The sequence below is a fragment of the Ornithorhynchus anatinus genome, chromosome 2 (assembly GCF_004115215.2).
Source record: "Ornithorhynchus anatinus isolate Pmale09 chromosome 2, mOrnAna1.pri.v4, whole genome shotgun sequence".
Classification (NCBI taxonomy): Eukaryota; Metazoa; Chordata; class Mammalia; order Monotremata; family Ornithorhynchidae; genus Ornithorhynchus; species Ornithorhynchus anatinus.
In genome coordinates this window covers 95,608,617-95,631,354 of record NC_041729.1, presented here as the reverse complement: position 1 = coordinate 95,631,354, position 22,738 = coordinate 95,608,617, and the positions used below count along the sequence as shown (strand labels likewise).

Below are 22,738 nucleotides of genomic sequence, written 5' to 3'. Positions count from 1 at the left end.
CAATAGTAGTTTCCTATAGCCAATATCAGTGTATCCCCATAACCACCTTCATATCATCTAGGGGCCAAGGGTAAAAATTCTATCAGTAGTGAAAAGTCAAAACTTTGTCATTCTTTTAACTCTTCAGTAAATCATATCTTGTCCAATAAGCAAGAACAAGTTTGCCCTTCTCCATGAGGTGAATTCAGAACTCTAGGCAATGAAAAAAAATTCGTTTTAGTTGGATCTGTTATTATTGATCATATTGAAGTGCCTAGATCAGGTTTTGATTTAATTTTAAATGGAAAGATTCAAAAAGTGCATAACAAACAATAACGGCAGCAGTCAGAGCTAAGTTTAAGACAAATGGGTCAAGCTTGGGGTCTTCATGAGCTTTATTCTTAAGACCCAGAAATCTGGCCTCAATCCCAATAACAAATTTTCATCAACAGTTATTTTAGATTGGTATAAAAAAGATACCTCTCTTTTCAAGTAGTGAAGATATCTCTTTCCCCCAATAAGAATCAAAATCTTCACTGGACCTCAACTAAATCCACCATTTTTCTCACTGTTTACCTTGCAGCCAGCATGCCTGATGACAAGTTAACCGGACAGTGGAATTCAAGGCCTCTTGCTCGCAGGCAGTCCTCAGATATTTGAATTCAGGAGAACAACAGGGCAGGGCTTTTTCATTTTTTTTTTGTGATTAAGGAAACGCAATCTTCTACCTTCAGTGTCCTTGGTTCCAAACCCATTTGTTTTTATCTTTTGGGAGGGAGTGGGGTGGGAGAGGGATAGTTAAAATTATTGATTTCCAGGGTCCATGCTGGTCTGTGATTGCGTTTCTCAGTGATGTTGGCCTGGTACACTAGAACTGGAGGCCTAGGCCTGACTGCTTAATGGGGTCCAGGATGAGGTAGCACTGGAAAAATCCTCCTCCCTTTACTTACCTTTCCCTAGCCTAGGGGTTTGCTCTCTCTCTCTGTTGACATTGACTGAGGGCTTGCTGTGGGTTTATCGCCTCTCCTCCAGTAAGGATTGTGAGCCATTTGTGGGTCAGGGACTTGCTTATTTTGAATCTACCCTAGAACTTAGCGAGGTGATAATTGCATAAATAATAATTATAATCAATTAGTCATATTCATTGAGTGCTTAATATATGCAGAGTAGACACATTCCCTGGCCACAACGAGCTTACAGTCTAGAGGGGAAAACAGTAATATAAATAGATTAAATTATATATATATATATATAATATATGTGTCATACATTAAATAATAAATTATGGATATGTACATAAGTGCTGTGGGGCTGGGAGGGGGATGAATAAAGGGAGTGAGTCAGGGCAACTCAGAAGGAAGTCAAAGGAAAGGAAAAGAAGGTTTAGTTAGTGAAGACCTCTTGGAATAGATGTGCCTTCAATAAAGCTTTAAAAGAAGGGAGTGTAATTGTCAGTCAGATATGTGAAGGAAGGGTGTTCCAGGACAGAGGTAGGATATGGGTGGAAGGCTGAAGGCGAGATAGATGAGATTGAGGTAGAGTGAGGTAGAGTGAATAGGTTGGTTAGAGGAGCAAAATGTGCAGTCTGGATTGTATTAGCAGAATAGAGAGATGAGTTAGGAGAGGGCGAGGCGCTTGAGTGCTTTAAAACAGATAGTAATAGTAGTAATTGTAATAATAATGATAATATTATGGACATATAATATTATGGACATATATATGACATATGTCATCTTATGGACATATATAAAGAGAAATACAAAGTCTTTTGTGATGAACCACCATTAAAATCAATGAAGATAATATGTAAGAGACCAAATTTGAACTAATGTGCACTCTACATTATTTGCAAATCAGAAATGGAAAAAAACAACCTCAAGTGAGAACTGTGATCATTCAAGAAGTCCTAATTCATTTAGCCAGTTCCTTGAAAGGGTTTTCCACTTGATAACCGTATGTGGCACCTTATCTTAAAGGATTATTTAAACCCTTTTTTGAGGGAAAATAACCTGCAAAGGAAAAAGAAGAAAAGTTGTATGTAAGGCGAACAAATGACAATTTATTTTTCCTTCCACTTCTCACCTACAGCTAGCTCCTATGTGTATATGAAACAGGATTTCAGAGGGCAGTTTGACTTTCCATCTCTGGTAGAAAGCATGCATAGTGGCTTAATTTAGGCTTTAGTCATCACATTAATCAGTGGAAATTATTGAGTGCTTACTGTGCAAAGAGCACTGTACTAAGTCCTTTATTATGGTATTTGTTAAACACTTACTATGCGCCAATCACTGGTCTAAGCTCTGGAGTAGGTAGAAAGTAATTAGGTTCCACATGGAACTCTCAGTCTTAATCCCCATTTTACAGATGAGGTAACTGAGACACAGAGAAGTGAAGTGGCATTCCAAGGTTCTGCAATTTTCTGATGTCCTCAAAGATTTCAATTTTTTTTTTCTGGCACCCATGTCCTGGGGCATTTGAAGTTGGCGTCATCACCCAGCCCATCTGACATGTTGACATTTTCTTCCTGCTACAGAGTAAGAAGCAAGCTGTAGAGAGTGGCAAACAAGAAGCTGAAAATACCTTAAAAGAGGGGAATGACATACTGGGTGAAGCCAACCGTCTTGTAGATGAAATCAGCTCTGTAATAGATGTGAGTATGCTAGAAAGCCAACAGTCACTTTTAAAGGTGGGAAAGACTCTTGTAAAAGTGAAGAGAAGATGAGCTTATGTAGTTATAACTTCACTGACCTAATTCATCCAAGGCTAGCTCAAGGAAACTCAGTCATATAAATGAAACTATTTTTTTTCCTCCCACAATCATAATGTTTTGCATTCATCTTATGGACATATATAGATTGGTAGCTAATAAGCCATAACACCACTACCCTTTCAAATGTGCAGATGACCCTTACCCAAAAATACATTTCTTCTCTTTTCCACAGTGCAAGAGGCCCTTGCCTTGCATGGCATGCCTTTCATATCTGAGTAAGCACTTAACTTTGACTAGGGGTGAGGTGAAAATTTGGAAGCAGTCATGATATTTTCCTTTTTACTCACCCAATCATTGTAAATATGAGTGTATATTTGAATGGATATGCAAATGGTGTAAAAAGATGATCAGATCTATTATTCACAAATAAAGAATTGCATTGTATTTAAGGTAGTTAAGTTCTTCTTAGTGGAAAATTGGCTTCATGAATTTTCTAATTTCTTTCATCCAAAAAGAGTGCTAACACTCTGTTGCCTTTCTGTCTCCATTAGTTCATTTGAAGTTTAATTAAAGAACTGAGCGTAGATAATTATATCTCATGGAGAAAATAGTGTATGAGGGATATCGCTTGCATTCAGGAACGTTTAAGCTCTCTGCTTCTCTGGTTGGCAGTATGTGGAAGACATTCAGCTGAAGTTGCCCACAATGTCTGAAGAGCTTAAGGATAAAACAGATGATCTGTCCCAAGAGATAAAGGATAGAAAGCTTCCAGAAAAAGTGGTACAAGCTGAAAGCCACGCAGCCCAACTGAATGCATCGTCTGCAGTCTTGGATGGGTACGTCAGCTCAGCCACTGTCAGTGACTCCTAAATATCTGGGGGTTGGTTCTGGAAGAGAATATTACTATACTTTCAAAGCCATAATCAAGGCTATTCAAAATATGAAAGCTGCCAGTTCTATCTGGGGAGTCAAAATAGGATCACTGGGGTAAAGCTGCACAGAGAAGCATCAAAAGTCTGTGGTATAAGTGGATGCAAATCACGGAGGGTGGTAGGGGGTGTACATAGCTCATGGCTACATTTAGCGAAAGATGAGTTTTACTTCTGCTGTATTTGGGAAAATGCTGCAGTGTGCTAGTTAGCATTTTCAAGAATAAAAGCATTTTAAACAGGAATGGTACAAATTTTGTGGATGAAATTGGTGGCTTCTGAAAATGCATATGTGCTGATGCTAAAATAAAGAAAGCAATTTGCAGATTATTACAATATTTATAAACTATGGGTGTTTTCAATAGCTATTCTCAGAATATTTTTGTCATATATTCACACTTATAAGAAGAGTGATACAAGAAAAAAAGAGAAATCTCTAGAGCATTTATGCAGTACCACTGAAGTTGTGTTAACAAAGGTGCAGTATTAAATCTGAGCCAATTTAGAGTGCGAATAGGGTATTTTTTTTTAAAAAAGTAGGAAACACCCTCAGTATAGAGGAACACATTAAAGGTGTAGAATTTTAGATTTGTATTCAAGATTAAATATATTCCTCCCCACTTGCACTGGAAAATGTATCTTAACCACTTATCACTAAAAATCTGTAAGTTTTGACTATTATCAGTAACCACAGAGAACAACCTTTTTGATACTGTTTTTAAAAATTCTAATAGGATCCTAGAAGAAGCTAAAAACATTTCCTTCAATGCCACTGCTGCCTTCAAAGCCTACAGTAATATCAAGGACTATATCGATGAAGCTGAGAATATCGCCAAGGAAGCCAAAGCTCGAGCTAATGAAGCTTCACAACTGGTAAGATAAAAGCAGGATTTTGTTTCAGTGGTCCAACTCACTGCAGTATAAAAAATCCAAGGTAGAAGACAGGTCATGAAATTGTTCGCTAGGATTGCAGGCTAACATTCCAGGCTCTTAGGAAGATGGTGTATAGCCAATATAATAACTGCCTTTAAAACCCCTAAAGAACCCTCTGGACTGTAAGCTTGTTGTGGGCAGGGAATGCGTTGGTTTATTGTTGTATTGTAGTCTCCCAAGCGCTTAGTATAGTGCTCTGCACACAGTAAGTGCTCAATAAATACGATGGAATGAATGAATGAACCCCTACAAGGCTCTCCTCCAAGAACAGCAGAGAACAAGCTAGATCTCTTCACACTCTTTCACTGGAAAACAGATGGCTCGAGGACTGATTACGGAAATAGTGGAACCTTAGGAGTTTGTCACCACCCAGAGTAAATCCAAGATATCATAAGGCTGACATAGAAAGCATCTACACACTAATCAGTGTCTTCTTAACCCTACATAAGCTCATAAACATTAGGCAGCCAGTGGTCCATCTCACCCAGAGAGTCTCTGTGAGTGGCAACAACTTGTGTAATGGCTGTTCCCTTTGATTATTTAACATCCTTAATTTTTCCCTCTTCAGCATTAATTTTCCCAATATAAGACCTTATGGACCACCTATCCCCGAAATTATCAGAAAACCCTCTTGAACCTACTGATGTTATGCTGCACAAATTCTAGAGTAAAATGTTCCTTGATTTTTTTTTTAACCCACTATGTGACAATCAGGTGATAAATCCACCCGCTCCACCTCCAGCTCCAACCCCATCCTTACATCATTCACCCCACCCTCAGTCCCACAGCACTTATGTACATATCTATAATTCATTTATTTATATTGCTTGTCTCCCCCTCTAGACTGTAAACTCCTTTGCAAGCAGGAAATATGTCTACCAACTCTGTTATATTGTATTCACCCAAGTACTTAGCACAGTCTTCTGCACACAGTAAGAGCCCTGGAATTACAACAGATTGATTCCTCCTTTTTGTTTGTTTTGAACTCACTTCTTTCCAGCTTTAATAGATGTTCTCTCACCTTGGTGGTATGGGATTTGTTGAACAACATATTTTCACCCTGTCCCCTCTTCAAGATTCAATAGGCTTCAATTTGCCCCTCTTAAGCCTATTTCTTTGTAGGCTGAAAAATTGAGCTCTCTCCTTTTGGAAATTGCTTCATCCCCCGGTCATAATCTTAATTTAACTTCTCTATATTTTCTTTAGTTCTACATGTCCTTCCTATGATGCAGCAGCCTGAATTATTAATGGTAATAATAGTCATACTTGTGCTATTTTTAAGCACTTTCTATGTGTCAAACACTATAGTAGAATCAAGTCAAAGTCTCTGGCCCACATGGGGCTCACAGTTTGTATAAGAATGAGAACAGGAGAACAGATGAGAATTTGAGGCACAGACAAGTTAAGTGACTTATCCAAGTTCACACAGCAAGCAAGTGACAGAGCCAAGAGTAAAACTGAGATCCCCTGACTCCCGAGCCCGTACTCTTTCCAATAGACATGTTGCTTCCCTGAATTACCCAAAATATTCCAAATAAGGGCTCACCAAGGCTTTATATACTTATGAAACCATTCCTTTGAATTTGTTTTCAATCTCCTTCTCCAGATGATGCCTATTTTGCTTTCCATATCCCAAAAATATACATATTCCAATGGGTAATAAAAGCATGAGTGTCTATAAAATAACATTGTTCATTACATTTTGACCTCTCTATGGACAAGGGAAATATAAGAAATCCTGAGAGAACATTTTGGATAGAGAAATACACAAAATAGGTCCATGGAGCAAAGCAGATTTACCTTTGCTCCTCGCAGAACTGCTATTATTTACCAGATATATAGCACTTGATAGAATGAAGCTTTTCATTGTCTAATTTTTCTTCCTGGGTTTGCAGGAAGATCTATCAGTAATACTGCCCCCATTTTGCAAATGAGAAAATTATTAAATCTCCTGAATAATGATAATTAAGGAAATGAGTTCACATAAAACTACCATTGAAAGTAGTTGACTTACCTCTAGTTTCCAGGTAAAATGAAATCAGACAGACTATTTCCTAGGAGATAATGGGAACTATAAGAAGAGTCACAGATCATATGGGTGCTAAATGAGGAACCTATATATTTTAATGTCATCTTAGCCCACTTACGTTGACTGAAAATTAGTCCTTGACAAACATCAAATTGAGTCATTATCAAGATAGGGTTGGCTTTTCAATACTGGGACTTGGGATTATTACTAGAGCAAGAGATACATATGGATGAATGAAGCATAAAGGGATCATTTATCCATGAGAATTCAGCATTTAACAATGCAGAAGGACCTTTAATCCTTTTAGCCTGGCCCAGACGAAGAGGAATGTATCTATTAGAAATCATTGAATCAGAAGAAAGATATATACACTAGTCCGGAAACAAAGCAGGCAATTTCATTATGATAGGAAAGGACATATATTTGGTGGGCAGTAAAGCAGCCAATTACTGAACCGTGAGAAAGAGCTTAGAACATTTGAAAGAGACTTCGATGTGGGGGAAAGAAGTAGATGGGTAATATTGTATCGAGAGAAATAACAATAGAAACAAGGATTTCAGTGTATCCACTGCTCTTCTTACTTCCCTCCTTCTTATTCTCTTGTTGCTCCCCTTTCTTAGATGGACATACCTGTAATTAGTCAATCATATTTCTTGTGTTCACAGCACTCTACTAAACCCTGGGAAGAGTATAGTATAACCGACATATTTCTTGCCCACAGCAAGCTTACAGAATGGGAGCCAGCTATTAATATAAATAAAATTACAGATATATACATAAGTGCTATGGAGCTGAAAGTGGGGGATATTAAAGGAAACAAGTCAAGGTGGTGCAGAAGAAAGTGGGAGAAGAGGAAAGGAGGGCTTTGTCAGGGAATGCCTCTTGGAGATGTGCCTTCAATAAGGCTTTGAAGCAGCTGAGAGTAATTATCTGTAGGATAAGAAGGATGTTCCACTCCAGAGGCAGGATGTGGGTGACAGGTCAGCGGTAAATTAGAGGAGATCAAGGTATGGTGAGAAGCTTGGCATTAGAGGAGCATAGTGTGCAGGCTGTGTTTTAGTAGGAGAGTAGTGAGGTGAGGTAGAAGGGGGCAAGGTGATTGAGAGCATTAAAGCTGATGGTAAGGTGTTTCTCTTTGATGTGGCTGTGGATGGGAAACTACTAGAGATTCTTTAGGAGTGGGTAAACATGGACTGAATGTTTTTATAGAAAAAATGATTCAGGCAGCAGAGTGAAGTATGGACTGGAATGGGGAGAGATAGGATTCAGGGAGGTCAGCAAAGAGGCTGATATGGTAATCAAGATGGGATAGGAGAAGTGCTTGGACTAACATGGTAGTAGTTTGGATAGTGAGGAAAGGGTGAATTTTAGTGATGTTGTGCAGGCTGAGCCAACAGGATTTGGTGTTAGATTGAATTTGTGACTTGAATGAGAGGGGAGACAAGGATAATACCAAGTTAACAGGCTTGTGAGACAGGAAGGATGCTAGCTTGAGTGAAAGAGGAGATAAGGTTAATGCCAAGTTTACAGGCTTGTGAGATAGGAAAGATGGTGGTGCCATCTACAGTGATGGGAAAGTCAGGAGGAGGACAGGGCTTTGGAGGGATGATAAGGAGTTCTGTTTTGGACCTGTTGGGTTAAAGGTGTTGGCAGGACATTCAAGTAGAGCTGTCTTGAAGGCAGGAGGAAATGCGAGACTGCAGAGGGGGAGAGGGTTCAGGCCTGAAGATGTAGATTTGGGAATTATCTCCATACAGATTGTAGTTGAAGCCATGTGAGCAAATTTGGAGAATAAAAGAGGACCTGGGACTTAACCTTGAGGGACATCCACAGTTAGTAGTTGGGAGACAGAGGAGGAGGCTGTGAAAGGGACTGAGCATGAGCAGCCAAAGAAATAGGAGGACAACCAAAAGAGGACAACATCAGTGAAGCCAAGGCTGAATAATATTTCCAGGAGAAGGGGATAGTCAACAGTGTCAAAGGTAGCTGAGAGTTCGAGGAGGATAGATTAGGATGGAGTAGAGAATGGATGGGAAAGAGAGCAGAAAAGAAAGAATGGAGCTGAAAGAGATGGAGGTGGGCTGTGGGGAGATCTCTGGAGTTGAAACCCACTGTTGGTGTTCTTCTCCAAGGAGGTGAAGCTACTGGTCTTCCATCCCTCTTGGCAAAATCATGGGAAAGTTTTAATTCTCAGGCAGGAAAGTTAAAGGGAAAGTTAAAGTTAACTCTTTGACTCTTGATATTAGAAGTGAGAGGAAGAGGAGACAAGGACCTCATGAAAATACTTGGATTGCTTAAAATTATTGTTATAATTAATCATATTTATTGAGTGCTTACTGTGTGCAAAACACTGTACTGAGTGCTTGGGAGAGTTCAATATAACATCAGACACATTTCCTGACCACAGCAAGCTCACAATCTAGAGAGGGAAACAGACATTAATAAAATAAATAGATGAATAATAAAATGTGAGCAGTCATGTGGGTCAGGAAGTGTGTCCATCCTAATAATAATGATAATTAAAAATTATGACTTTTTTAAGGGCTCACTATGTGAGAGGCACTTTACTAAGCACTGGTTGGACACTGTCCCTGTCTAATGTGGGGCTCACAGTCTGAATCCCCATTTTACAGATGAGGTAACTGAGGTACAGAGAAGTAAATTGGCTTGCCCAAGTTCACAGAGGAGACAAGTGGCGGAACTAGGATTGGGACTCATGACCTCCTGACTCCCAAGTCCATACTCTATCCACTACATTATGGTATCTACCCAGTACTGATTACAGTGCACAGTACATTGTAAGTGTTTAGCAAATGCTACAATTATTATTTTGCTCTGATTTCTCCACTCAGGACTTAGGAGAACCTAAATTTGGAGGAAAAAAAACACACCCACCTGTGGATCTGAGGCCCCCTATTTTCGGTATGGGCAGAGGAAAGATGCTGAGAAACTGTTCAATATAAGGAGGAACCTTTTTTGTGTTTTTTTTTTCCTGAAACTGTACTTCCACTAGTTCTGAGAAAGTTTTGATACTTTTCAGTGGGAATTCAGAAAATAGGATAGGACCCTCAAGTCTCTAGGTGCTATAGAGAATAAGAAACACATATGTGCCCTTTTCTCTCTAGGTCCAAGATTCAATTTCCTCATCTGTTTAATGGGGATTACATATCTGATCTCTCTCCATAGTAAGCCTCATATGGAACAAGAATTGTATCCAACCTAATTATCTTGTATCTACTCCAGTGTTTAGGATGTTGCTAATTTTTTATGGATATTATTTTTTAAATTATTATAATTAGTATTATTATGATTATTTGTTCATTGGGTGAATGGATCTGAAGTTGTCTTATCACCAACCAGATTGGGTAGGAGGATTAGTAATAGGAACAGAGTGTTTTGCAATATACATGCTAGTTTCTTATGGACCTGTATTGCATATTAGAAATACTATTACTCCTCTTGTAAGATGAATCAACTACAATATTTATCCCTCCCTACTGAGGAGGTGGTTAAGGGAATGCTTGTCAGAAGAAGCTTGTTTTAGTCCCATTCACTAGATCTGCCGAAGGTAGGATATTCCCAACTTTCTGTATGTTACGTATACATTATAGGCGTTATGATTTCAAAAGGTAGGGGATGGATGAAATGAGTGACTACCCATTTAAAGCTGAGGAAGAAAAGACAAGGTGCAATTCATAGTCCAATCTTGCAGTAGATAAGCAGATCTCCCTATCTTGTAGTGTGTGTATTTTAAATAGAATGATGGCAAAGGCCCTGTGGTTTATCAATTTCCAATTGAAGAAGCCTTTAAAAAGGAATAAGTGAAAGGTTCTTAAGGAAGCTTAATAGAGGAGTATAAGAGCTATTTAAAAGGATGGCAGCAGAGTTCTGCACATGCTTTATGTGATGGATTCCTTCTTCCTGTGGAAAGCAAAATAAATTCATCAGAGGTGAAGGGTCACCATTCTTCAAAGAGTTTTTCATAACCTATTATTCCTCTTGGGGATGGAGTTGATCAGTGTAGCTGTCTGAAAAAGTTGAATCATGATAAAAGAGTTGGCTGTTACCTCACCACTTAGATTCACATATTTAAAGTGAGGATGGCAGGGAAAAAAAAGTATCGTTCATCCATTTCAGCTTGTATCTTTAAAACAAAGAACCTGCCCGGAAAAAAAAAAAATGAAGGCCCATTTATTTACAGATAAAATTTACCCATTTCAGTATTTTTAAAATATGGAAAATAGTGTACTTGACTGTCTGGGAATTAAAATTGCATTTGCAGAAACTGGGGAATGAGACAGAGGATGGATAAATTTCACAGTTGCTACCTCTCTGTGTTGGGCTCAGACCGAAGCAGCACTTCCCTATGCAGGAGGTGGGAGGAAAGGCATTTGGGACATCCTGGAGCACGCCAGCCCTAGAATTATCATTCCCTGGAATACTAGGGATTGCCAGTTCCAGAATGTGCACCCAGCCAGCCGCTCGGATCTCAAAGTAGAAAGGGAATTGGGATGATTGGAGCCAGATCCCAAAGTAGACAGGGGATTGGGATGTTTATGCACTGATATGAGTAAAAGCCAGGAAAGAAGATAACTCAGCATTCAAGATCAACTGAAGCATGGAGGAGTGAAAAGCGGAAGACTAACCAAGAAAAGATGAGTGTATCGTACCATTATATAATCAGAGTAGAGAAAAGATGACCTAGGCCTAGACTAAGGCTCTCTAGTGGGGTCAAAGGGAAAAGCATGAAGCCAATGTGTAAAAACATTGTTTTCTATGAGCAAGGTCTTTATTAGAACAGGCCATGTCCATCTAGCCTAGGTTTCTGTCCTCAAGAGGGACACCAAAAGACTACTTGATTGAAAGCGACATCTATTGAATCCTTGACGTGTTGATGGCTAAGGATGAACCTTCTAACTTTCCTAAGCACCATCGTGGAGTGAATAGAGCAGAGACCTTGAAGTCAGAAGCTCTTGGGTTCTAATCCTGGCTCTGCCATTTGTCTGTTCTGTCACTTCTCTGTGCCTCAGTTTCCTCATCTGTAAAATGGGGATTGACACTAAGCCCCCAGGGGGCAGAGACTGTATCCAACCCGATTTGCTTGTATCCACCCCAGCGCTTAGTACAGTGCCTGGCACACAGTAAGCCCTTAACCAATACCACAGTTATTATTCCATCTATAACTTCTCGTAGACTTCTCCATGAATTTATTAAAAGCCTTATGACTGGAAGTGTGTCCTTTGCTTTAATCTTAAACTGAGATGGCCTGCTAATCAAATTCATTTAATTCATGAACTCTTGAATTGATTACTGCCAGTGGGAGGCAGTATGAGAAGAGCATGGGACTTGGAAATGGGGCCTCAGTTTCATCATCTGTAAAATAGGGTAAATCTGCTCTCTCTCCCTCTTGGACTGTGAGACCTCTGTGGGTCAGGGACTGTTTCTGTTCTAATTAGCTTATATCTACCCCAACATTAAACACTTTCCTTGACACATAGTAAGCGCCTGTATAAGTAAGTAATTAATAACCTCATTATTGTAATGACTATCCTTTTCATTGTGGGAGATTTAGTTGTTTTAAGCAGCAAAGGTTTAAGACTGTCATTCTGATTCCACTTAAGAATGACTTGGAATCAATTTCCCTCTCTAAGACATTGGGATGTAAAGGTACAGAGTTGGAGCACAAAAATCAGATGGGTTTGCTGGGTAAAAACACTGTTGAAGGAAAAACGTTCCTTAAAGATGAGGGAGTTTGGGGAATATTTTACTTGTAAACATCATCATCAGTCATATTTATTGAGTACTTACTATGTGCAGAGCACTGTACTAAGCACTTGGGAGAGCACAGTACAACAGAGTTGGCCGACTTGTTCTCTCCCCACAACAAGCTTACAGTCTAGAGGAGAGGGTGAGTAACTGGATTACAGAGAGTGATTTTGAAATGAAGAAATGATGAATAATGTATTCACTAGGATGATGACTGGCAAAGTCAAGAGACAGTGAGTGGTGCTATGCAAAAGATTAGAATTACAATCAATTCCTCAGAGCAGGTTGTAGGATTTGGGTTTTCAGGACCACAGCTCATACATTGTTCCCATCATTTCTTTCTGTATTTAATTCTTTTTAATTTCATCATTAATATCATTTATATCTACCTCAATCTATGCAAATAGATTATAAGCTCCTGGGGAGCAGAGAGCAAGCCTTTTCTTCCTATTAAATGTTTTCAAGCCAAATTGGACAGTTGAAACCATTGAAAGGTAAGTGAAATATGGAAGAGGAAAGATGAAGATCTGAAAATTTAGGGGCTTTCACATGCTACCTGCCCACGAAGAGCTTTCACATGTTACCACATGTTACCAGCCCACGAAGAGCTTTCACTCTAATGAGGAACACTTCTCACATTTGTGTGGCAGGCCCCATGGGGACCCAAACACCTAATTGTGTGTCCTGCTTACGTAATAGGTAGTTAGTAAAAGCTGCTATTGTTGTTGATGATGATCTCAGCAGGACAAGAAGAGGTGAGAGTAATTCAACTTCAGGAGCAGGATGAAGATTGGGTCAAAAGAAGAGAAAATAGCTGAAGCAAGGAATACAGAGTTGGAGAGAGAATCCAGCTCAGGCAGTATTGTGATTTTCAACCATTTCTTGTAACCCCAACAGTACTGGAAAAAATGCAGGACCACTAATTTTATAAGGCATCATGAAAGTCTCATCCGTTTCCTTTTTTAATCTTGAGTGTTTTAAATTGGCATCATTTCTCTGCTTTTGAGAGATTGGAGAGCTTCATCGTACTCTCTTTGTGGAGTTACCATGCAATTCAGAATATCATTAGGTCTAATTAAAAGGCTCTGTTGAAACACGAGGATGTTTTGAATGTATGTTTGGCCATACATACATTCAGACAGTAGATTCTCCTGTCTATCTTATTTAATATTTGTTTTTTGAAATTGATGAGTCCTGTTCTAAAAGAGCATATTGATTTAATGATGTTTTCTGATTAGACTATATTTCTCTATAAGGAGTTATGCTAATATTTGCTTTCTATATACTGCCATTAAAGGTTTAAGAGGAATGCCAGCAAAGACTTAATTAACTCCTTTCTCAACTCTGTTCTTGGTCTTCCTTGGCAAATAAGACCTTTCCACTTCAGTCTCTCAATAAATGTTTTAATGGCCAGCCAGACAACCTTGCTGACTTCTCTAAATGACTACAGTCATTGCAATTAAAATACCATTTCTGTTTCTGATGGCAGAAAGAAAAATGTTCAGTCACAATTGATTCAGCAGCTATGAAGCTAATGAACAATGTCATCTCTTCTGAATAATAATTTGTCATTCGTCTGAGATGTCATACATGCAGGACCCCAAATTCCTAAACCACATGTTCCCAAAAACTATGAGTGCACTTGGAGATACTCCCCATTAAACTACACTATTGCTTCACTTTGTAAGTGTCTCTTGGATGTGCTTATCTTTGGGAGTCAGTAAGTATGTCTCTCATAACTTGGGCAGCTAGCTTTTGTAATTAAAGAATTAAAGGAATCTCAAAAAGTTAGCTAAGCCTTTCCACTGCCTGTGATCAGAATTTCACTTGGACTAACTGTGAGAGGCAGGGTTCTTCTTTGTCTCACAGACCTTTTGTATAAAAATGTATTTCCTAATGTCTAACCTACTTCCCTGCATTGAAATTTCATCCTTTGAGGAAGCACAGATAATGTGCTCACTTTATACATTGTTCCTTCATTAACACTGTGGCCTAGTGGAAAGTATATAGGCCTGAGCATCAGAGGCCCTGGGTTCTAATTCTGATCCTGATGCTTTTCTGCTATGTTACCTTGGGCAAGTCACTAACTTCTCTGTACCTGTGTTCCCTCATCTGCAAAATGGAGATTTCAGTACATGTTCTTCCTCCTACTTAAACTGTGAGTCATTTGAGGGACCTGATTGTCTTGTGTTTACCTCAGCACTTCGTATAACATGTGGCACATAGTAAGCATTTAGCAAATAGTATTGTTATATGTCCTAATACACTGTTCTTTGTGATGATTTAAATGGGAAATAAAATTTGTTGTTACTCCTCAGAGGAGTGGAGAGGGAGTGTCTTTGGGGAATAACTTGACACATTTCCTTCCCTGACTCCATGAAGTTTGTTTTTTCCCAGATATTTTAGAAAATAGATCATCCCTCCATAGCTAAACATTCCCAGGGATCTTCTTTATGCTACAGGGTATGTGCCAGACCCGTCATATGGGATCTTCCATTTGTTAATGCAAAGCTAGATCTCTAGTATCAAACCACAAAGGCCAAAAATAGATTTGGCCTGAATTACCTGAAAAATTTTTGACATGTTATTTTGTGGACCTAATTAATTTAGGAAACCATTTTCTATTGAAGAAGCATATATTATTTAAGAAAAGTTAATCAAACAGCCAACTGCATCTATATGTTGAACCCCTTCTCACCAGTGTTTACATTTTGGGCTTATTTTTCTCTCACACTCTTTTCTCCCCCTTTCTCTTTTATATCTCCTTTTATGCTGTTATCTTTGACCAAAGAGTCATGACCCTCTTCATTTCCATCAAACTGCTCACTCCCCTTTTTCAAAATTTTGTTCATATTCCCTCTCCTCCAGGAAGCTTCCCATAATTCAAGGGGAAAGGGTGAATAAACCACTTTACTCTAAGAAAACTGATCATCTGCCTCTACAGCTCTTTTCTATAGTATAAAGTGCCCAAAAATTACACATGAGGCATAGTTTTCAGTAATTATTAGAAAGAATACAACTTGCCCATTTTAAAAGGTATGTGAGAACAATTTTGCTTTTATGACACTGTTTAGCAGAGTGCCTGGCACATAAGCACTTAATGAATATGATCATTAGTAATATAAATAGTAGGGCTTCATATTGGTTACAGTGCCAATTAATGTGTTTTTTTTTCTTCATGATTTTCTTGTGATATTTTATGTGTAAATTATTAGAACATGAGTATTTGGTATAAAAATGTGTCTACTCAAGTTAAAATGTAGCTACTAGGGAACTGAATAAAGCATTGTAATTTAAAACACCAAGAATATAATTTGGGTGACACACATCCTGCACAGCCAGGCCAGGAAATTGATGAAGATGCTCATGAATATTTATAAGGTATACTTAGCTTGAAAAAAACTCAGCTAAGTGCTTCATCACTAGTCCTGAAATTGTCGCTGCGCTTCATTGACTTCCTAAATCATAAGGAAAAGGGACCCTCAAACCTTCTGCAGGCTGAATTAGCTCCATTCAACCATAGCCTGTTAGTTATTAGTGCCACTGATGGTCTTGCCCTCTAAACATGGAATGCCAACATCCATGACTTTTCATTAAAGTGTGTACTTTCATATAAGTGGTGTAGCGGCTTTTGAGCTTCTAGAATATCTTGCTCGTCTCTAGTGAGCTGGATTTAAAAGAACTGCTTTAATGTCTTGGGATTTCCAGCATTTCCATGGAGACTCAGCATGGCCTAGTGGAAATAGCATGGGCCTGAGAGTCAGAAGGTCCTCTGTTCTAGTACTGCCTGGCTCCACTGTTTGCTGTGTGAACCTGGGCAAGTTGCTTAACTTCTCTGTGCCTCAGTTACCTCATCTGTAAAATGGGGATTAAGACTTTGAGCTCCATGTGGGACATGAACTCTGTCTAACATGATTACTTTGTAGGTACCCTAGTGTTTAGAACAGTGGTAGGCACATAGTAAGCAGCGTGGCTTAGGGGAAAGAGCACGGGCTTGGGAGTTAGAGGACATGGGTTCTAATCCCAGCTCCGCCACTTGTCTGCTTTGTAACCTTAGCAAGGCACTTCACTTCTCTGTGCCTCAGTTCCCTCATCTGTAAAAATGGATTAGACTGTGAGCCCACAGGGACAACCTAGTACCTTGTATATCTACCCCAGCATTTAGAGCAGTTTTGGCAATAGTAAGCATTAAATGTCATAATCATTATTATACTACTACTAATAATAAATACCATAGAAGACTCCTGGTAACATCCAGTTATCTGTTTGCTGAACTGTACTTCAAACACTTATACAGTCGCTGCACACAGAAATCTAAGAATATGATTGAATGAATGAATCCAGAGAATGCAACCAAGCATTCAGTATGCTGTCGTCTAGACTGTAAGTCATTGTGGCAGGAATGTACTTTATATCGTTTACATGTACTCTCCAAGTGCTTAGTACAGTGCTCTGCACACAGTAAGTGCTCAGTAAAATACCATCGTTTGATTCTTAATCACCTTCATGCTGAGTTGACTTGATGAATGTGGGATCAAAATTAAACCTTTTTCGTAGCCAGTTTAACCTGGCTGTAATGTTTCCTCAGAGATCATTCCCCAAGACTAGGCTTTCCTCTTGGAAATCCTACCAAATTTTTGTGGTGGACATAAGCACCAACCCAAATATTTTCCTTGTCCTTTCTACTTTCCCTCCTTTTGGGTTGAATGTATTCATTGAAATTACATGATGTATAATTTATGGAAATTGTGTGACTAATCAGGTCTTTGTTTAATAAGATAACAAATGAATAACTTAGATTTTGGTGGAAGTCATATGTATAACTTTATAGCTCTTAGAGTTTGATTTGGCCACAAGTCTTTCTCTCTGCTAAAAGATATTCATTTTTGAGGTAATGGCTATGAGAGAGAAATTTACTTATAAACCACATAATGTTGAAGACCTAAAGTGTATGCTATGTCCAGAATGACCCATAATCGTGCTCATAACTTGAACAATAAATATTAGTGCTCTTGAGTCCTTTATAGAATAAGAATTCTTTATCTGAATTAAGTCACTGCAATTGGATTTGACTTTTATTACAAGATTCTTCCTCAACAGAAAGGAGATGAACATAATTCCAGTCCATAATTATTCACTCATGTTATTATACTATTGTCCCTTATTTTCCACCTGCTGGTCCAGTGGAAAGAGTACTGATCTGGAAACCAAAGTCCTGAGTTCTAGTTCTGATTGCAAGGATTGGAGTGCCTGCTGGGGTTTGCCCTTAATGATGTAAGTTTCTGGCCAAAGAATTTACCAGGGGATGAGTGAGGTCTATAGACACTGCAGGAATCCTGGAAGATGGCCAGCTACCTTGATGCAAAGACCACAGCAGCTACCAAGGCAATTGCTTCCTGGGTAATGCTGCTAATCAATCACTTGATCATATTTAATGAGTACTACTATGTGCAGAGCGTTGTCCAAAGTGCTTGGAGAGTACAATGTAACAGAGTTGGTCGTTAATTCCCTGCCACAATGAGCTTACAATCTACAGGACGAACTTCCAGTCAATTATACAGCATTGGGACTGTGATGCAGTCATTTTTTTATGGTATTTGTTAGGTGCTTACTATGTTTCAAGCACTGTTCTAAAGCTAGGATAGCTTTTAATCCAGTTGGAGGCATTAATCCAGGTGGAGACAGTCTCTGCCACAAGGGGTTAGCAGGATCAATAGGAGGGAGAACAGGTATTGAATCCCATTTACAGTTGAGAATAATAATAATGGTATTTGTTGAGGACTTAATAAGTACAGGCCCTATACTAAGCACTGGAGTGGATACAAGCAAATAGAGTTGGACACAGTCCTTGTCCCACATGGGGCTCACAGTGTCAATCCCATTTTACAGATGAGATATTTGAAGCACGGAAAAGTAAATGACTTGCCCAAGGTCACACAGTGTTCATTCAGTCATATTGTTAACATTTATTGTACTTATTGCAGAGCACTATACTAAGCCCTTGGGAAAACAATACAGCAACAATAGAAAACTACCTGACATATTAACAGACTCAGCATCTTTATTGATAATTAACTTGTGTCCTATTACAACTGGACCATTATCATTAAACGTGAGCCTTTGTTGCCTGTATTAATATAATAAACATACAACAAAGCACCATTTAAAATTGTATTCCCTACCTACGTGAGTAATGAAAGGTAAGTGGGAAAAAATAAAAATGCATTGTTTAGTCTCTTAAAGAATTCCATGACTACATTGAGGTATTGTGTCTTCTAAGCTTTAAAAGAGGTTTGGCATTTTTAATTGAAAGGAATTTTTTTGAATCCCTGACCCTTTTTTTTTGCCTGTAGGCATCTGATCCTCAAGGATCATTGAAAGATGGAGCGAAAGGTGCTCTTCAGAAAAGCTTCAAATTCTTAATGAGGCTAAGAAGTTAGCAAACTCTGTTAAAGGTAAGTGCCCAATACTTTTCATTATTATTTAAAGATCAACTGTGTAAAAGTTAATATTCATTCATTCAATCGTATTTAATGAACGCTTACTGTTTGCAGAGCACTGTACTAAGCGCTTGGAATTCGGCAACAGAGACAATCCTGCCCAACAACAGGCTCACAGTCTAAAAGGGGGAGACAAACAGCAAAACGAAACAAGTAGGCATCAATACCATCGAGATAAATAGAATCAGATATATACATCATTAATAAATAAAGTAATAAAAATATATACAAATATAGCACAATGCTGTGGGGAGGGGAAGGGGAAAGAGCAGAGGGAGGAGTAGGGGTGATGGGAAGGAGGAGGGACAGAGGGAAAGGGAGGGCTCAGTCTGGGAAGACCTCCTGGAGGAGGTGAGCTCTCAGTAGGGCTTTGAAGAGGGGAAGAGAGTAAGTTGGTAGATGTGAAGATGGAGGGCATTCCAGGCCAGAGGCAGGACGTGGCCATAGAGAAGCAGCTGGTTCAGTGGAAAGAGCTCGGGTTTGGGAGTCAGAGGTCATGGGTTCGTATTCCGACTCTGCCCCTGGTCAGCTATGTGACTATGGGCAAGTTACTTCATTCTTGTCCTCAGTTCCTCATCTGTAAAATGGGGATGAAGACTGTGATCCTCACGTGAGGCAACCTGGTTGCCCTGTATCTACCCCAGCGCCTAACATTGCTCTGCACGAAGTAAGCGCTTAACAAATACCAACATTTATAAATATATATACATATGTATATGTGTGTGTGTGTACATATGTGTGTGTACATATGTGTGTGTGTGTGTGTATATATGTATATACATAAATACTACACACACAGTCATTCCTTTCTTTAGTGATAGGCTATTCTGCCCGATGCAGCTGTTTCCCAGTCTTCAAGGGACTCTGTTTCATTGCGTCCTTAAAAGTGGCCTAGTGGCAAGAGCAAGTGCTTGAGAGTCAGAGGATGTGAGTTCTAATTCTGGCTTTGCCACTTGTTTGCTGTGTGACTTTGGACAAGTCACTTCATTCCTCTGTGCCTCAGTTCCCTCATCTATAAAGTGAGAATTAAGACTGTCAGCTCCATGTGGGATAGGGTCTGTGTCCAACCTGATTACCTTGTATCTACTTTATTGCTTAGAGCAGTGCTTAGCACATATTAAGCACTTAAATACTATAATTATTATTATTACCCTTTCATGTGTATTGTCATTAAGCACAGCCAATTCTCAAGCCAGGCATATGTATTCCTTTAGTCTGTAGTCTAACAGGAAGTTTTAATTATTTTTCTACACTCAAAGTAATAGTAACATGATAAATCTAAATGTTTCACCAAATTTAAGATTTTGAAGTTCCCTTGTAAGGTAATTGAACTCCACTGTGTTGCTACAGAAATGGAATTCTAGAAATCTTTAATCTATAGGACTCATTTCACTATCAAGATTGTTTGCAGTCCACCTTATTCAGCATTTAAACTAGAAATTAATTTAGGCTATTCCAATACAGATCAATTCAAGACATTTCAGTGTAGAAAACCCAAACGGGCAATAACGTGACTTGCACAACACAATCAACTTAGTCACTGAGACCTTTGGGCATACCAGAATGTTTATTACAACATATCAAATGTTAATATCGTAAGCATGTATTGTAATTTCAGCAAAGTCCTACAGTTTAGATTTTTATCTAAAAATCTTTCATATTGAAAATATGTCTTCTCTGACATCCCAGTCCAAAAATACCAGCCTATGCAATAACTGCATTAAAGGCTTCTAAAATCAGATATGCCTATATTCAGGGAAGTGTCACCTATATGTTTCATGTTCTTTAAAAGACTCCTTGTATTAAGTGGATGTATCACATGGCATCCCAAAAGATCAGTCCATGTGTTTCTTTCTAGACAGTGTCCTTATGGATGATACAATTGAAAATTGAGAGGTTGCCCATGAAATTTGCAAGTGATAAGTTGGTGCAGAGGCCAACACTTTGGAGGCATGAATAGAATTAAAAGTGATTAAGATAAATTGGGAACTTGGTACTGTAACAATAGTATGGAAGCTATAAGGCACAAGTATAATGCAGTACCATTAGGAGAAGAAAAACAAAGTTGACCAGAAGCTGAATGCAAGTCAAAAAACTAAGTTTTTGCATGGTCTACTGGAAAGACCAAAAGATCAATCAGGAGACCCAGGTTTGAGTATCAGTTTTCAAGTGGCAAGAGCCCGGGCTTGGGAGTCAGAGGTCATGGTTCTAATCCTGGCTCCATCACTTGTCTGCTGTGTGACTTTGGGCAAGTCACTTAACTTCTCTGTGCCTCAGTTACCTCATCTGTAAAATGGGCATTAAGACTGTGAGTCACATGTGGGGCAACCTGATTACCTTATATCTCCCCCGCGCTTAGAAGAGTGCTTGGCATATAGTAAGTGCTAAACAAATGCCATCATCATCATCATCATTATTTATTACTATGTAATCTTGAGCAAATTACTTAACCTTAACTGGATCGCAGTTTCCTTACTTGTAAAAATGGGGATAAAATCATGTTCTCGTTCCCTCTTAAACTATGAGTCCCATATGGGACAGGGATTGTGTCGAATCTAATTACCTTGTATAATTAGAATGGTATTTGTTAAGCGCTATGTGCCACAAACTGTTCTAAGTATTGGGTAGATAAAGGGTAATCAGTAATCAGAGAAACAGCGGGCTCAGTGGAAAGAGCCCCGATTGGGAGTCAGAGGTCATGGGTTGAATCCCTTGTCAGCTGTGTTACTGTGGGCAAGTCACTTCACTTCTCTGTGCCTCAGTTCCCTCATCTGTAAAATGGGGTGAAGACTGTGAGCCTCACGTAGGACAACCTCATTCCCCTGTATCTACCCCAGCACTTAGAAAAGAGGTCTGCATGTAGTAAGCACTTAACAAATACCAACATTATTAAACAGGTTGTCCCACATGGGATCACAGTCTTAATCCCCATTTTACTGATGAGGTAACTGAGACACAAAGAATTTAAATGACTTGCCCAAATCACACAGCTGAAGTAGTGGAGCCAGGATTATTCATTCATTCAATCGTTTATTGACGCTTACTATGTGCAGAGCACTGTACTAAGCACTTGGAATGTACAATTTGGCAACAGATAGAGACAATCGCTGCCCAACAACAGGCTTACAGTCTAAATGGGAGACAGGCAACAAAACAAAACAAGTAGTCTGACTTCAATATCATCAAGATCAATAGAATCATAGATATATACACATCATTAACAAAGTAAATAGAGTATTTAGAACCCATGACCTCTGACTCCAAGCCCATGCTCTTTCCACTAAGCCGTGCTGCTTCTCCTTGTATCTATCTCAGTGCTTATCCAGTGTACACATAGTAAGCCTTAATAAATTACCATCATTGCCAATCAAAATGACATGTATTGAGTACTTACTGTGTGCAGAGCACTGTTCTAAGCACTTAGAGTACAATACAATAGGATTGGTAGACATGATCTCTGCCCTCAAGGAGCTTATGATCTAGTGTACTATTAACTTCCTGGTATTATCATTATTATGGTAGCAAACACAAATGCAAACACAAAAAATAAAATATGATCTTGGATATATAACAGGAAAATGGAAAAGCATTAGTGCTTCCAGCTGTAGCTACCTGTCAGGCAGACCAGGAATGCCAGAGCTATGCCCAAAAATGCAATCTCTGGGAGAGTTATCCTTATGATCCTCGACAAGTGATTTTTCAGTCATTCAGGACTAATTGTGATTAAAACTAACAGTAATAGACTCCCCATTATTCGCTGGCTACCTAAGATAGATTGCAATTGCATTATGGCAATTGAGAACAGTAGAAATTTGAAGGTTTTTAAAGTGAGTTAGTTAGCTCTAGGCAATGTATTCCCCTCATAGGTTGCACCTGGAGATTTCCATACTCT

At 38.9% G+C, this 22,738-nt stretch overlaps 1 protein-coding gene across 1 annotated transcript in view; it reads left to right on the top strand.

Annotated features, from left to right (window-relative positions):
• Positions 1 to 22,738, top strand: part of LAMA2 (laminin subunit alpha 2) — a 586,243-nt gene that overhangs the window by 455,061 nt on the left and 108,444 nt on the right. Inside the window, 5 exon segments of the mRNA XM_029049645.2 lie at positions 2,513 to 2,629; positions 3,362 to 3,525; positions 4,353 to 4,491; positions 18,700 to 18,757; positions 18,760 to 18,801. Of these exon segments, the coding sequence (XP_028905478.1) occupies positions 2,513 to 2,629; positions 3,362 to 3,525; positions 4,353 to 4,491; positions 18,700 to 18,757; positions 18,760 to 18,801 (520 nt within the window).